Below are 16,553 nucleotides of genomic sequence, written 5' to 3'. Positions count from 1 at the left end.
TAAAAATTTTTTTATCATTGAAATATAGCTGACATACAGTGTTATATTAGTCTCAGGTGTATAACACAGTGATCGACAATTCAGTACATTATACAATGTTCACCATGATAAGTGTAGCTACCATCTGTCATTATCATGGACTATCTTCCCTATGCTGTACTTTTCAACCTCATGACTTGTTTATAACTGTAAAGTTTGTACCTTCACTTATTTCGCCCATCCCATTATCAACTATTTTTGGTGCATAAGGAAACAGAGGCACAGTTAATATAACTTGCTCAAGGCCACATGTTGTTAAAAGTGAGTCAGGATTTTATTCCAGCTCCAGAGTCTGTCCTCAGCCGTGTGGTAACACATGACCCCCTATACAGACAGACAGTAGGGAAATCAAGAGAGAATGTTTCAGCACCTAGAAGAAAAAGGAATGACAAACAACCAAATGCTGAAGAAAAATAAGACAAGGACAGTCAGTATGCACTGGAGTTGACAAGCAGGTGACGATTTGTCTCTCTTCCTCTGCTTTATATTTTTCCATGGAATTTGTCACCATCTGATACACCATATGTTTTCTTCTTTATCCGTTGACTGTCTGCTCACTTTCACTAAAACAGGTTCAGTGAAGGCTGGGACTCTGTGTTATTCACTGCTAGAGCCTTAGCACTTAAAATAGTGTCTGGCACAAAGTAGGAACTCAGTAATTGTTTTTAACGAATGATTATAAAGTGCTGCAACCTGCCTAAATAATATTGCTATCAAAAATTGTAAAATAATTCTTAATATTTGACCTTTATAATTAATCACTTTTCCATATATTAGCTCTTGCAATATATAATTTAATAAGTCATTGCAACAGCACATCTATGAATAGGAAAGAAGACATTTAGAATAAATATTTCATATACACTGAAAGACTATTTGATGTTGCAAATAGCTCCTTAAAGTGACTACTTACATTCACTGGTCTGATGATGAGGATACTGATGGTGGTGGCAACAACAAACGTTTACCGAGTGCTATGTGCTAGGTAATTGTTGAATGCTTTACCTGGTTAACTCATATAATCTTCACAATGATCCCATCAGGGTGGAACCATTATCCCCATTTTACAGATGAAGAAGTAGGTTGAGTCACACGACTACGTACACACAACTAGTAAGTGGAACAAGATGTCCTCAAACGTTAATTTCCTTCATATTCACAGCTCTATTCATATACCATTTCCTCCAACAAAAGTTTATAAGTTTACTTTAGAAGTAAAAAAATCTAAGGGGCGCCTGGGTGGCTTAGTTGGTTGAGCATCTGACTCTTGATTTCGACTCAGGTCATGATATCACGGTTCGTGGGTTCTGGCCTGCGTTGGGCCTGCTGACAGCGAAGCCTGCTTGGGATTCTCTCTCTCCCTGTCTCTCTGCCCCTCCCCCACTCATTCTCATTCTCTCTCTCTCTCTCTCTTTCTCTCAAAATAAGTAGATTTAGAAAAAAGAAAGAAGTAAAACTAATGCACAATGAAAAACTTAAAAAAAAGGAAAGAAGTAAAAAGCTAATGCAGAATGCTTGAGTATCTTATTCTGTTAAATAATCTAACTAATGACACAAGTCTTTCACAGGCTTCCTGAGTATATATCAATTATATTTGAAAAAATACTTACTGCTAGTGTAGAGGACTTTTGCTAGGGTCATTTCCAGTATAGCCCCACGGCTTCCTTCACCAATCATGTGTAACTTTGAGATTTAAAAAAAAACGGGAGAAAAGTAAATTTGCATATGCCTACATAGAACACGCATGTATTTATATGAAATCAAGTAATCTTTGCTTTAGAATTCTTAAGCATTTTGGATATAGCAATTAGAGTACACATGCATTGTACCACTGATATTTTATGTTAATGAGGCTTGGGGGCAACATCCTGACACACCTGGAAATTGATAAGCATCATTATAAAATTGAATATACACATACACATATATTCACTCTTCAAAAAACACTTAACATAAAACCGAATTTAAGATTACTAAGCATGAAATGTATTCATCTGTACTGTCTACATATTAAAATAAATTACTTATCCTCATAGAGGTACTAAGTGGACCCACATAATAATACATGTTGATATTAATTAATTAGTAATAAAATATAATTATTCAACAATTATTAATAAAATGATAAACTATAAAAGCAGTTACTAACCTCATCTACAACAACCAGACCCAGACTGCCAATCCTTCCAGTTTCAATCAAGGAGTTCACCAGACTATGTCCTTTTTCAATAGTGGCAATATAGAGAGATTTTTTTTCCCTTCTTTTAATTGGGGGAAACTTTCCTTTGCTTCCAGCATATTCTTCAACAAAGAAACCCAGTTCTATACCAAAACTTGACAAACCTGAAATCTAGAATATCAGTTAAAATAAGCAAAAAATTAGATAATTAACTCAACTATTAAGAGCTCATGTCTATTTTTTAAAAATCTAAAATAGTACATAATACCAATGAATGAGAACAAAGTCACAGATAAGACACATATATCTAAGAAATGTCATAATTCACGTATGGCTCTTTGCAAAATGAATGCAACTTTTACATTACATAATCAATGTGAAAATAAATTTCAAATGTTTCCTCTTGATGTAAAAAAAAATCAGCATAAGTCACTTATTTTGATAAAATAATCAATTACTTTCTGCTTGAAGAGGCAGGCTAAATAGCGTAAAAAACATAACGTAAACAACATAACGTAAAAAACATTTTTTTTAATATTTATTTATTTTTGAGAGACAGAGACAGAGCACAAGATGGGGAGGGGCAGAGAGAGAGGGAGACACAGAATCCAAAGCAGGCTCCAGGTTCTGAGCTGTCAGTACAGAGCCCGATGTGGGGATCGAACCCACAAACTGTGAGATCATGACCTGAGCTGAAGTCATTCGCTTAACCGACTGAGCCACCCAGGAGCCCCTCAACGGAATTTTTAAAATGGAATTTAATTCACCAGTTTAGAAAAAAAAAAAAAATTCTTCTTTTAAGAGGCAATTAGTATTAGAAAAGACTTTTGGTAGGTTCTACATACTGCTTTGCACATCCCAAAAATATTAATTCTCCATCATTAATAGAAGTACCTCTTCTTAGTCAATAAAAAGTTTATGGGGCGCCTGGGTGGCTCAGTCGGTTGAGCGTCCGACTTCAGCTCAGGTCACGATCTCGCAGTCCGTGAGTTCAAGCCCGTGTCAGGCTCTGGGCTGATGGCTCAGAGCCTGGGGCCTGCTTCCGATTCTGTGTCTCCCCCTCTGTCCGCCCCTCCCCCGTTCATGCTCTGTCTCTCTCTGTCTCAAAAATAAATAAAACGTTAAAAAAAAAAATTAAAAAAAAAAGTTGTTACAGGAATGCCTGGGTGGCTCAGTTGGTTAAGTGTCCAACTTCAGCTCAGGCCATGATCTCATGGTTTGTGAGTTCAAGCCCTGCATTGGGCTCTGTGCTGACAGCTTGGAGCCTGGAGCCTGCTTAGGATTCTGTGTCTCCCTCTTTCTCTCTCTCTCTCTGCCCCTCACCTGTCTGTTCTCCCTCTCCCTCTCCCTCTCTCTCTCTCTCTCTCTCTCTCTCAAAAATAAATAAATAAACTTTAAAAAAATAGTTGTTACATTTATGGTACCTTTTCTATCTTAGTATGAAAATGTTAACAAATACTGCTTGTTAAAAAAAAATCGCACCTTTTCTTGGACAATTGCCACATATGGTAGGATCATTAGAACATCTTTCCGCCGGCAAAGCAGTTCTTGCAGCATTAAAATCTCAGCCACAAGGGTTTTTCCACCACTCGTTGGCAAGGAATATATTAAGTTTTTTCTTTCTTGCACAGAATTCAGTGTTAGGCAAGTATGTTGCCATTCTACAGAATTAAAAAAAAAAAGAAAGCATTCCTTTCCCCTTCTACAATTCAGTCTTAAGAAAGTTTTCTCGGAAGGAAAAACCAAATTCCATTCTGTGTATCAATCTCCTCATAATAATAAGTATAATTATACATACTTGTTAAATGTCAAACATCCCTAGTCCTCGATGGGCAAGCCAATGAGAGTCTAATTCTAATTCAGGCCTGGGCAAAGAAGTGGGTGACTAGGCCACCTATTCACCAGCTGCACACTTAGGTGTAAGATTCTAACAGAGCAGGTAGTGATCTCGGGTATCACCTGAGCCATCAAAGGAGCTAAAGGACAGTACAAAGATCTGTGTGAATTCTAATGCTTCGCTCTTATGCTCTGCAAGGAGATTGTGTAAGCTTCCCTTTCTCATCTACCCACACAACATCCTAGAGAGAAACGGGACGGAGTGGGAAAAAAACCCATGATGTTTTATACATGGTTAGAAAGACTATTCAACTGGCTATTATGGGGAGCTGAACTCTGGCCTGAATACCATTTTGAGCTGTAAGAATATTGAAACCACAGGACTAAGATTCTTAACCGGCACATCTAGGAATTCCACAATGTAGCAAGGTGGAATTCACTAAAAGGACCAAATCAGATCCAAAACAAAACTAGAATTTTGAAAACTAGAGTAACTACTCTCAAGGATAATCTGACAATGTGGACCATCAAAAGTCTTCAAAATGTGCATCAGTACTTTATCACTAGGAAAATGGGCAAAGGATATGATAAGACATTTCACAGCAGGAAGAAATATGAATGGCTAATAAATACGTGAAAAGATGCTCAACTGCTACCTACTTGGTTGGCAAAATAAAATACAAGTAACTACTAAAAACAAATAGCCCCACATACAGAAATTCTGGAGCTGACTGGGGACAAGGAGACATTCTTATGTGTGGCTGATGAGAGCATAAAATACTATAATCTTTTTAGGGGTGCCTGGGGGGCTCAGTCAAGTGTCCAACTCTTGATTTTGGCTCAGGTCATGATCTCACGGTTCGTAGGATCAAGCCCTGCATCAGGCTCTGTGCTGATAGTATAGAGCCTTCTTGGGATACTCTCTCTCCCTCTCTCTGTCCCTCCCCTCTCCAAAATAAATAAATAAATTAAAAAACAACAACAACAACAACCCTACACACTGTCTTTGGTCTAGTAGTATTGCTTCTAGGTCTCTACACCTATAGAAATAAAAACAAGATTATGTGCAAGATGTTCATCATAGCATTACTTATATAAAACAAAGAGCCATCAAAGGGTAAAGGCTGGATAAATTATTGCAATCATATGATATTCTTTACAGCCTGAAAGCAGGTGGTAGACTGATTTATACATGCTCAATATATAATGAAAGATTATAAATGTGTGTTAGACTGTAACTAACCAATTATGTACAGATTATTAGAAAATAATATATACATAGAAAAGGTGTACTTGAATGTATTACATTTTCCAAAAAAAGTTAAATAAAAAAAGGTGACTACTAATAGGATATATTGCAAAGCTTTAAAAAGTTACATCTGAATAACAGCCAAATGACTAATTTCTTACATTTTGGTGATTCCCAAATATTTGCAAATGACTTCTTTTCACTTTACAAATATTTCAAAAGGGGGACCTGGGTGGCTCAGTCAGTTAAGTGTCTGACTCTTGATTTTGGGTCAGGTCATGATCTCACGGTTCATGAGTTCAAGCCCCATGTCTGTGCCAACAGCATGGAGCCTGCTTGGGATTCTGTCTCCCTTTTCCTCTCTATCCCTCCCTTCTCCCCTTCCTCCCTCCCTTCTCCCCCTCAAAAATAAATAAACATTTAAGAATAAAAATATTTCAAAAATACTTAAATACTTATGTTTAATATTTAATACTTACATATTAAAAATATTTCAGGCTGGTATTACCCATTATATATGAAACTGTAGGTATCTGTGCAAAAATACAACTTGACCATATCCGCTTTTCATCCAACTCAGATTTTTTTAAAGTATAAAATGACCAAAATAACAAATACTTAGCAATATCACTTATCTTCACCCATTAAAAAATGATTAACTTAGTTCTCAACATTTATGGAAAACCCATTAAGCATGCAATTCTATGATAAAAAGGCAAAAAAATAATAACAGTGTAAGGTTGAGGTTCTCAAGCTCAGTGGTTCTCAAACTTTTGGCACACCAGGATCCACTGGAGGGCTTGTTAAAGCCAATTGCCAGGTCACACCCCCAGAGGTTGATTCAGTAGGTCTAGAGTGGAGCTTGAGAATACTTATTTCAATGAGTTTCCAGGTGCTGCTGCTGCTGCTGTCCAACAATTACACTTTCAAAACCACTACTTTAGCCCAATGAGAAGTGACACACATATTTATGCTTTAAATTGGTCATGTCATCAAACCAGATTGATTAGCAAAAAGAGCTTTAAAAACTTGTTATTTACTCAAGTTCTTACTTAGAAGCTACCAACATAACGATTGACAGTCATTACCCAAGTCTCATTTCGCATGTCCTTGACGCAGAACATAGCTTGCAAAACAACCACGATTGTTACTTACTTTTTAATAGACCAGGAACTAAGGCCCAGAGTGCAAAACTTGTGTTTAAGTGACAGGATCAGAATTCACAACTAGGCTGACAAGCCCCAGCAGTTGAGAACCAACCGGAGCCTACCAGGCACAGCGGTAGTTAATTAAGAAAAAGAGGAGTCAGAGATAGCCCTGTCCTCAGAGAACTCGCTCTGGCAGAAGATGTGGATTAAACAAAGAACAAGGAGCTAGGAGAAAAGCAGAGGGAAGAAAGTGAACGCCTGCTTCAAGGGCAATACACACCTTTAGCTCTTTAACTGCAAACCTCACAATTTAGAATTAGACTCTTTTAGTTTTACATTAGACTTTGTGTCCTTTCTCCACCTGATTGTCTTCTCCCTGAGATGAGAACCGTGTTTTCATATGGTTCGTAAGGTACTAATACAGGAGTTTCAGAAACACTTATGAAGTGATGGGTTGATAGGCTCATCTTTTGAGGATGGCAGCAACCATCCCTTCTTTGTCTAAAATGGCACATATCTGAAATATATGCAAAGACCCAGGATTTTTGAAAAACATTACAACATTTATTGTTATTAATACTATCTCTTTGCACTTAACTCTTAACTTCAGCTGTCTTCAGAGATGTTTAGTTTTAATCAGTGGTATTACTAATATTGATGCTGTCACTCAAGACATGAGTTGTAAAAGGAATTTCAAGTTTTGGTAGAGAAGACAGAGCCAGCCAAGGAAACACCAGCTAAGAAAACTGAGAAGCAACTAGACGATCAGAGATAAAAACAGGAGTGGAATGTCAAGAAGTCAAGAAGTCCGTGTTTCAAGGGTCTGGTTAATTGTGTCTGGTAAGCTACTAAGAAGTTAGAAAGAACTAAAAGTATTGGATTTAGACACCCTAGTCATATCTCAAGTTGAGAGCACAGAACCCAGGGTTGGAGTGGGCTGAGAATTGTGAGGTGAGGAAAGGAAGACAGCAAAGATAACAGATTTGAGAAGTGTGGCCATGAAGGGAAGAGGTTCAGTAGCAGCAGGATAGGAATGGAAGGCTTGAGAGAACTGATATTTTGATTCATCTTAAGATGAGATATGTGACCATGGGAGCATCTGCTTTCTATTGATTTGCACAAGTATTATGGTAATTATGGTAAACGTTTTTTCATTTCAGCAAAAAGCATTACCATATAATTTTCCAATTCCCTTGAACTGAACATAAAGGTCTCTCACTTTGCTGGGTAATGAATAAAAAGGACCAAGGTCATCTGATGATGACTCAATTGTTTTCTTGGCGACATTAATCTCCTCAGATAGGAGAGTCTCTTTGAGTTGTTTAGTCCTAGAAAATATTGGTGTTTGGGCCTTGGCATTTCCAGTCATGGCACTTTTTAGATGTTCTTTAAGGCTTTTTCTTCTATTCTCCTCTGAGCTAGTTCTGACTTTAGAAGAGGAATCATCAGTTTGCTGGTGTTGTTCTATGCTATTCTGGGGTAATTCCTCATTCACAGTCTTGTGGGAGGAGGAGTGGCAATCCCTCTCTTTGGTAGACTGATCGCCCAAATCATTTGAAGAATTATGCAAATTTTCAAAGTATAAAACCTGGGAGGAAGGTATATCATACAAAAGATCAGGTTCAGGTTCAATACAGACATCTTCCTGCCTACTCTGGTTCTTTGTGTGCTCATCCATTTTTAATTCAGTAAAGTTGTCTATGGTAGTAATGCTGAGTTTGTTGTGTTTGTCGCTTTCTGAACAAAGATCGTCAGTGGCAAGGTCTGAGGCATGTTTCCTATGTTCAGGAAGCTGCATATATTGTTCCAGGTCATCAACGTGAGCTAAAAAAGAGTTTTCAGCAAAGCTATCATAGTCACCAAACATGTCCTCTTCACTGTCATTATTCTGGAAAGAAAATGAAAAGATATATGGTCAATTCTAGCTTCACTATAAATAAAAAGTTTCAGTCTCAGGCTATACCAAGGTATAATTATATGGATCATAGACCTTAATGTAAATCACCCTATGAAATGGATATTATCGTCTCCATTTTACAGATGAAGAAATGGAAGCCCAGAGTGTGTAAGTGATTTGCCTAAACTGCACTCCTAGTGTATGGTGATACAGGGATCCTGATTTAGTCAGTGCTAAATCCTTAAAGGTAATCCTAAAAAGGTAGCAAGACCAACCGACATCCCTTGAAATGTCATCTCACTAGAAGTTTCTGATAACTGCACTATCTTTTCCCCTCCCATACTCCAATCTAAGACCAGCTTGTAACAGAACCATGCTTGTACCACTCGACATTCCAAGGAAATTCTGTTCCTAGGAATTTGGAATTGAAAGGGAGGGTCTGCATACGGACTTGGGATGATCTACTAAACAGAGGAGATGTAAATTTAGAGGTAGCAGTACAGTGAAGTGATTAAGAAAGCAAGATCGGAAGGGGCACCTGGGTGGCTCAGTCGGTTAAGCTACCGACTTTAGCTCAGGTCATGATCTCATCGTCAGTGAGTTCGAGCCCCGTGTGGAGCTCTGTGCTGACAGCCCAGAGCTGGAGCCTTCTTCAGATTCTCTCTCTCTCTCTCTCTTTCTGCCCCTCCCCCACTCACTCTCTGTCTTTCAAAAATGAATAAATGTCAAAAAAAAAAAAAAAAAAAAAAAAGCATGACCTGAAGTCAGAAACCCAGTTTCTTGGGCGCCTGACTGGCTCAGTCAGTTGAGGGTCTGACTTCCGCTCAGCTCAGGGGTTTGTGGGTTTGACTCCCCAATCCCCCGCATCAGGCTCCCTGCTGTCAGCAAAGAACTCACTTCAGATCCTGTGTCCCACTCTCTCTCTGCCCCTCCCCTGCTCATGTTCTCTCAAAAAAATAAACATTAAGAAAAAATAAGTGTTTCTTAACTTCTCAGGGCCTGATTAATGTTGTAAAATCAAGATAATGCAAATAGCTTAAGCTTAACAAAATACCCCGCACATAATGAGTGTGCAATAAATGGCAGATTCTATTAGCACAGTAGGAACAGCAGTAACCTGGAAATCTAGATTTGCATCTCAGTCATGCCACTTATTTGCTGCAAGTATGACTTTCATACCTATAAAAAAATGAGGATAGCAAATCAATAATACCTCACAAGTGAGGACTAACAGCGATAACAAAGACGAAGTAAGCAAATGAAGGCTAGTAGATAATTGGTCAATTGTTTGCATCTAAGAAGGGAACTGCCGAAATTTTGAAGTTTCAAATTCCATCACTTCTACAGCTGGTCTCCCAGGGTTCTTTCAGTGGGCATGTACGCTAGGAGACCTGGGTTTACATCACCGCTCCAAAAGTGGACAATGAGACCAGGACCCTGGGGAATTTGAGAGCTGAGGCGGTTGTACCTCCACGGGCTGCACCTCCGCGGTTTTCTTCCGCCGACTTCCAGCCATCATCTCCTCCTCGTCCTCCTCCTCCTCCTCATCGCCTGGCTGGAGATCGGCGGCGGTGGGGGAGGCAAAAATGCTCTCTAGGCTAGGCCGGTTCCTTTTGCGGACAGCAACCCGCCGGCGGATGCGGGAACCACCTTCATTCATGGCAGAGGCCGAGGACCCTGCCCGAACTTCGTCCCGCGTGACCCAGCCGCCAAACCCCCGTGGAAGAGGGAGTGGAGCACTGGGCGAGGGTAGCAACTGACGGGAAACCTCGCTCGCCTCTCCATCCACCTTAGGGTAATATCGCAAATCAATTGCCCGGAGGCAGGGGGTGGGGGGGGGGGGGGCACTCAAACCGGAAGCGGAGGCCCGAGCAGAGGGGTCCGCCTTCTCCTTGTCCAATCATAGGTGTCCCAGACTTGTGCCTGTGAAGGGTTGAACGAAAAGGTGCTGCGCAGGCGCATTGAAAACCTTACCGACTTCGGTTCGCCAGCGGAACCTTTGAATCGAGTTTTCGGGCCACCAGGGGAAGAACCCCGGAGGCGACTCGTCAGGACTATTTGGAAAGAGGATAAGGAAGAGGAGGAGCGAGGATCCATGGCGGCGCTCGTTGCTGTTTGCAGTGATCTAGGGAGGAAAAAGTTGGCGTACTTCATAAAGCCAGCTCTCTGCCTCAGAGATCCTAAGACTCACGCGGGTAAAGTTTCCATAACCTATGCTCTTTTGTGGCATTGCAGCCGTTGCATTGGCCCTAATTAGGTTGGTGGAGTGGTCACTGTTAGCCAAACGACGCCGGTTTCTAGGCGATTAAGAGCTTCTCCAGGATACGTGGGAATCTGTAATGGCCCGTGACTAGTGTTTTAAGGCAGAAGGGTGCGTGATTGTCGTCGAGTACACTTTTTTAACCACACGAAGAAAGTGATCTCCTGATTCTCAGAGTACTTGCTTGAGAGCTCTGTGTAGAGTTGGTAAGGAAAGTACATTTCCAGAGTCACCCAGCAGCAGATTATAGGGGATGTCTAACGTTCCAGATCAGGGCGAAATGGTGACATGGGCTCTCGAATCTGTCATTTCTGCACGTTATCTTTTCTGTCAATACTTTCTTTAGGGGGTCTGTTACTACATTTTCCCTATGGTATAACAATGCCTTTCTGTTGCTTTCCCGGTATTTCCATTAAAATCTGCCTCTAACCGTTGAGTGAAGGGAAAATAAACTTCAGGAAGAGAGCAGGTGAGAGGTTGTAGGGGTAGGGAGATATATGCCTTTTCCCCAAAGCCTTGGAAAGCACATTCATCATAAATCTTACTCTGCCTCACTTCTAAAGGTTTTTATCCTGTCGTTGTTTGTAAATATAAAACCTCTTAAAAAAATCTTTTTTAACGTTTATTCATTTTTGAGAGACAGAGAGCATGAGTGGGGAAAGGGCAGAGAGAGGGAGACAGAATCTGAACCAGGCTCCAGGCTCTGAGCTGTCAGCACAGAACCCCACACGGGGGCTCCTCACGAACTGCGAGATCCTGACCTGAGCCGAAGTCCGACGCTCAACTGAGCCACCCAGGAGCCCCAAAACCTCTTTGTTCAATAAAAATTTTAAATGTTTATTTTAGAAAGAGAGAAAGAGGAAGAGTGTGAGTGGGGGAGGGGCAGAGAGAGAGGGAGACACAGAATCAGAAATCTGCTCCAGGCTCTGAGCTGTCAGCACAGAGCCCAGCCTGGGGCTCAAACCCATGAACCGGGAGATCATGACCTGAGCTGAAATCGGATTAACTGACTGAGCCATCCAGGTGCCCCCAAACCTTTCTTTTATATTGTATCCCTTGGTTCACCTTGCTTCCATAAAAACAAAAATATTTCTTTAGTTACAGAGCTAACAAAAAAGAATTGGTTTGTTTCTGTTTGTTTAATTGCAGTGCTGTGGAGAAGCTGTTCACAATATACGCAGGTAGCCAGCAATGAGGACCTGGTAAGGCTTTTTTTCTTCCCTTTAAGGCATTTGCAAATATGAGCAAATTCTTACATTTTAGCTATTTGAATAAAGTTGAGCTGGACGACAAAACAATTAAGAAAATAATCAAAGTTTGAAAAATATAATTCATTGGTGAATCAGCACTTAAGAGAGCTTTGAAGTAAGAGAATTTCTAAAGATCTACCAAGAAGCATCAATTGTGTAAGACCATACTTTTCTTCCTAGATCTTAAATTTAAAGATATGTGCTTTAGAAATTAAAGAAGGTAGTTTTGGTGTGTGCAATAATTGCAGAATATCCAACAGAGGAATTGGACAAAGTCTCTTCCCCATTTCAGATTCAGTTCTTTGTGCCATTCATTACTGGAGGAGTTTGGGGGGGAGTGGGTTTGGTGTTTTAGTAAGTGATCAAAATTAAAGTTTTACAACCAGGGTGTTCAATACAGTTTCTTTTAGCCTGTAGATGTATTTTTATGGGTTTCAAGTGCTAGCTTTGGGCTTGGCCAGTATAGCTTTTCCTGCTATATGCAAAGATGATTTGACACTAATCAAACCATACAAAACATTTTAACACAGTGTAGAGAAGGAATGTAATCATTACATGTGAGCTGCATATAAATTGGATTAAGAGTCTGAAGGGTTGGAAAACAGAATTCTAGTCCCTTGAGCATCCTTCTTGGTCATTTAATGCACACCACAGTTCAAGAGAGTAAAGGACATTACTAGAGCTGTTTTATAGGTCATAAATTCCCCTGAGATGCTAATAAAATATGGGCTCTCAGAAAAAAGCTCACAATTTCATTCACTTGAAATTTTGCATACAACTACAGGGGGTTAAGGTCTTCAAAGCCATTTCTAGATAAGAATATCTTGATTGGAGACATGCCTGTACTGATTATAGATGGGAGGCATTGTGACAGAAGCATTAGAGGTAGTAGTGAGGACAGAAAAACCAAAAAGGTTGAGATATAAAGCAGTTTGGGGCCATGAAAGGTATCCTCCCATAAACAGAGATTGTATTCTATCCCAGAATCCTCCTCCATGATTTAATTCCTCCTCAGCCAAACCAAAGTACACGTACAAAACATTTATAAACACACTGAAATCCTTAAAATGGTGACTCTTTTTTAGAAACCTTGATTTTTTTTCTACAAGCCAAGCTGTCATTTATTCTTTTTCATATTAAGAAAGGTACAACTAATCCTTTGGATAGATTCAAATGTGGTAACCTTAAGATTTAATTCTATTTTAATATTAACACATTAAACTATTAGATTTTTTTCTTTCCTTTATCTTAGCCCATTCCAATGGAAAATCCTTATAAGGAGCCTCTTAAAAAATGTATTTTGTGTGGAAAACGTGTAGATTATAAGAATGTACAGGTGAGATATGGTTTTACTTCACTATGATATTTGATTTTAGGATTTTTGCTCCCTTGTTAGTCATAACTAAAGAGAATCAAGTCAGTTTTATAACAGGCTTTGTGTAGAGGCACCTGTTGTAGTAACTTCATAATTTCAAATCTGGTTTTCTATGTACAAGGCATCCCTTTTATTAAAATGAGAGCCCTTTGGCTCTCCCTCATCTATTATTTCAGCTCAGTGTTTTCTTCCTTTTTTTTCCCCCCTGCCTTAAAGGTCTTACCAGTAGCTCACTATGCAGGGATTCTTAGTTGGTAGAGTTAACAATTTGGAAAAAGCCCCTCTGCTGAAGTTGATCTCTGTACTGATACACTACCAATATCACTGCTTCAAAGGTATTTTTATTTGTTGTCCAGGGCTCAGCAAATTAAAAGTGGCAAATCAGGGGCAAGAATGGTTCTGGAGTTAAGTATCCTGACAGTAGCATAAAGTGATAGCTGCCTTAGGAGCAAAACCATTAAATTTAAAGCACGTCAGGAGGATTATGCGTAGTGCCAGCACAGTGCCTGCTACCTGAAAAGTACTAAAGAATTTAAATTAATAAAACACAAAATTATGGCAAGTGGCTTGATGTACCTTTTGAAGACCTCACTGTAGTCTGATAGAATAATGTGATAGCCTGTCATGATAGATGAAATGTTTAATGCTAAGCATAGTATTTTAGGAGAGTATCTGTGGTCAAGGAAACAGCTTTAGCACTGAAAACAAGTGCTCATTAAGCTGTTGTATAGACTTTTTTTGACACACTGGATAAGAGATGTTAACTTTGGTAATTAGCTTTTTCATTTAAAAAGATCTATTAATAGAATGGACATAGTATTTTTATTTAATGAATTTTGCCTGAAATTAAGCCTTTACATAACTTGACAGTGATATATACATTTTTTAATTTACACAATCAAGGTTGAACAAATGTATTGATATAAATTTTTTTTTCTTCTCCAAATAAAACTCAAAACAGCTTTTGTCCCAGTTTATATCTCCATTTACTGGATGCATTTATGGAAGGCACATAACAGGTATTTTGTTTTCTATTATAGCAACTTATAAAAATTAGATAAATCTACTTGTTATTTAAGAAAAATGGCAGATATTCAGATTGTGCTATAAGTCACTATTAGACCAGATATGACAGTACTTTGAGAAAGCCTCTTTGTAGTCCAAAAGGGCTATTATTTTACATGTCTTCTTATGCTCAGAGCTAACTACAGGCGGACATGTAAAAAAAAAAAAAATGAGGGCTTATGAAAATTGCATTGATGTTTTGGAGTATACTCTAATCATTCCTATTTATTTATACCTGGGGCCAATTGCCTCTAGGCCAAGTTGGATCTACCACTTGTTTTTGTAAATAGCTTACTTTACGTAGTGTCTATAGCCACTTTGTGAGCTACATCAGACTAAATTAGGACACTGTATGGCCCACAGAGACTAAAATATTTACTACCTTGCTGTTTACAGGTTTTCTAGCCTTTCCTTAAGATAGTTGTTGTGCATTTTGAGTGCTGACATTTTTTTATGAATATGAAAGCATTTCTTTCATAGGTCTTTGTGGGAAGAAACAGAAAGAAATCACAAAAGCAATTAAGAGAGCTCAAATAATGGGTAAGAGCATCTGAAAAACTGAATTGGGCTAATCGAAAGTTTTTGCTCGTTATCTTTTGTGAAGAACTTTCATTCTTTTTTACAGGGTTTATGCCAGTTACATACAAGGATCCTGCATATCTCAAAGACCCTAAAGTTTGTAACATCAAGTATCGGGAGTAAATTACATGTCTTATCATCAGTAAATGTATTTTACAATAAATGGTTGTATGGTTTTAATATTGACTCAAATTAGAAGATTTAATAATCTTTGAGTAGAAAATAGGCTAAATCTTGCCAAATGCTTGTAAGTTTTAAATTCTTAATAATTGAGATCTTACAAGGAAAAAGTGCTTCCACTGCTCATTAAAGAAACATTATTTAAAATGTTAATACTCATCACATTTTACATACATACAAACTTTAAAAATTGGTACTGTAGGATTGTCATTTTATCTGGTCCCCACTTAGCTCATACCATATACAACTCATATTGGGATTTTAAGTATGGGATAGAGGACTTGGAATTTTACTTGAGTCCCAGATTTTGTCTTGTAAATGGGATTTTAGGCATATGGTTGCATCAAGGTAGAATGCTTTTATTAATGCCCAAATTCCATGTGACAGAGTGTAGACTAGAAATTGCTTAGATTTTCTAACTACCAATATTTAAGTATGCCTGGCCAGGACCGTGGGTGTTCCCTTTATAGAGACATTAGTTACGCAGGTATGGATAGTGGTGCAGTCAAAGGCCCTAACATTTATTCCTGGGCTAGTCTATCTTGAAACTGGTAGTGTACTTTTTTTTTTTAAGCATTTACTTACTTTCGAGAGAGAGAGACAGAGCATGGATGGGGGAGGGGCAGAGAGAGGAAGACACTGAATCCAAAGCAGGCTCCAGGCTCAGGGTTGTTAGCACAGAGCCCGACACGAGACCCAAACTCATGGATGGTGAGATCATGACCTGGGCCAAAGTCGGACACTTAACCAACTGAGCCACCCAGGTGTCCCAGTAGCATAATTTAAAATGATCCATAAACAAATGGTCTAGTAATTAATTGCCAAAAGATGAGTAACTGGGGGAAAATGATATAGAAGGACCCTTTTCCTTCTTTTCATTTAATACCAAAAGGTGGGTCATCAAACTTAATTATGGAAATTCAGCTGGTACTGACCTTAGCATGCTTCTCTATGACTGGAAGTTTAGCATTTCTTTCTTCAAGATGGATCACTGTGCCAAAGTATGAACTAAATACATTACCTCTCTATAGTGCTTTAGCAAACTGAACTTTGTATGAAGGCCTGTTTCTTTTAAGGAGTCTGAAAAATCTTTAGTTACTGTCTTAATACATTTGCATATGTTGGTTGCTTATTGCTTCTGCTGGTCCTAGTCTAGCTTTTTTTTTTTTATTTAAAAAAAAATTTTTTTTTAACGTTTATGTATTTTTGAGACTGAGCATGAGCGGGGGGGGGGGCAGAGAGAGAGAGGGAGACACAGAATCGGAAGCAGGCTCCAGGCTCTGAGCCATCAGCCCAGAGCCTGACACGGGACTCAAACTCACGGACCGCGAGATGGTGACCCGGGCTGAAGTCGGACGCTTAACCGACTGAGCCACCCAGGCGCCCCTAGTCTAGCTTGTTTTATCTGTTGATTAGTAGACTGGTACATGGAGGGCAGGAAAACACTAAAGAGGCAGATGACTCCAGACTAGTAAGTAGCAGCGTAAATAAGCAAG

General features: G+C 39.1%; 2 protein-coding genes across 8 annotated transcripts in view; one reads left to right on the top strand and one right to left on the bottom strand.

Annotated features, from left to right (window-relative positions):
- HELQ (helicase, POLQ like) overlaps positions 1-10,207 on the bottom strand; it is a 42,469-nt gene extending 32,262 nt beyond the window's left edge. Inside the window, exons 1-5 of one of the 5 annotated variants that reach the window (XR_003968399.1) lie at positions 9,817-10,207; positions 7,625-8,339; positions 3,701-3,879; positions 2,189-2,389; positions 1,650-1,722 (exon numbers count right to left, since the gene is read on the bottom strand). Coding sequence is in view for 3 of the 5 variants with exons in the window: in XM_030313530.1 (XP_030169390.1) it covers positions 1,650-1,722; positions 2,189-2,389; positions 3,701-3,879; positions 7,625-8,339; positions 9,817-10,008 (1,360 nt within the window). In the remaining 2 variants the exon portion in view is untranslated. The other 4 variants (XM_030313530.1, XM_030313531.1, XM_030313532.1 and 1 more) reach the window with 4 other exon arrangements.
- A 105-nt stretch (positions 10,208-10,312) lies between these two features.
- On the top strand, positions 10,313-15,057 carry MRPS18C (mitochondrial ribosomal protein S18C). 3 transcript variants are annotated; one of them, XM_030313538.1, is made up of 6 exons: positions 10,326-10,543; positions 11,758-11,810; positions 13,111-13,194; positions 14,195-14,252; positions 14,779-14,838; positions 14,924-15,057. In XM_030313538.1, the coding sequence occupies exons 1-6, from the start codon at positions 10,444-10,446 to the stop codon at positions 14,998-15,000; spliced, it is 432 nt and encodes a 143-aa protein (XP_030169398.1). In that variant the 5' UTR covers positions 10,326-10,443; the 3' UTR covers positions 15,001-15,057. The 3 variants fall into 3 exon arrangements, with proteins under 3 accessions (XP_030169400.1, XP_030169399.1, XP_030169398.1); XM_030313539.1 differs by lacking the exon at positions 13,111-13,194 and having other exon boundaries at positions 10,322-10,543; XM_030313540.1 differs by lacking the exons at positions 13,111-13,194; positions 14,195-14,252; positions 14,924-15,057 and having other exon boundaries at positions 10,313-10,543; positions 14,779-14,835.
- The last annotated feature ends 1,496 nt before the right edge of the window (positions 15,058-16,553 follow it).

This window comes from Lynx canadensis, chromosome B1 (genome assembly GCF_007474595.2).
Source record: "Lynx canadensis isolate LIC74 chromosome B1, mLynCan4.pri.v2, whole genome shotgun sequence".
In the NCBI taxonomy this organism is placed as follows: domain Eukaryota; kingdom Metazoa; phylum Chordata; class Mammalia; order Carnivora; family Felidae; genus Lynx; species Lynx canadensis.
Note: the sequence above shows the minus strand (reverse complement) of the source record. Positions and strands in the feature narration are given on the sequence as shown.

Coding starts and splice junctions, on each gene's coding strand:
- MRPS18C (XM_030313538.1), top strand. CDS start 10,444: ATGGCGGCGCTCGTTGCTGTTTGCAGTGATCTAGGGAGGAAAAAGTTG. Junction 11,811..13,110: donor TAGCCAGCAATGAGGACCTG/GTAAGGCTTTTT, acceptor CCTTTATCTTAG/CCCATTCCAATGGAAAATCC. Junction 13,195..14,194: donor TAGATTATAAGAATGTACAG/GTGAGATATGGT, acceptor AACTCAAAACAG/CTTTTGTCCCAGTTTATATC.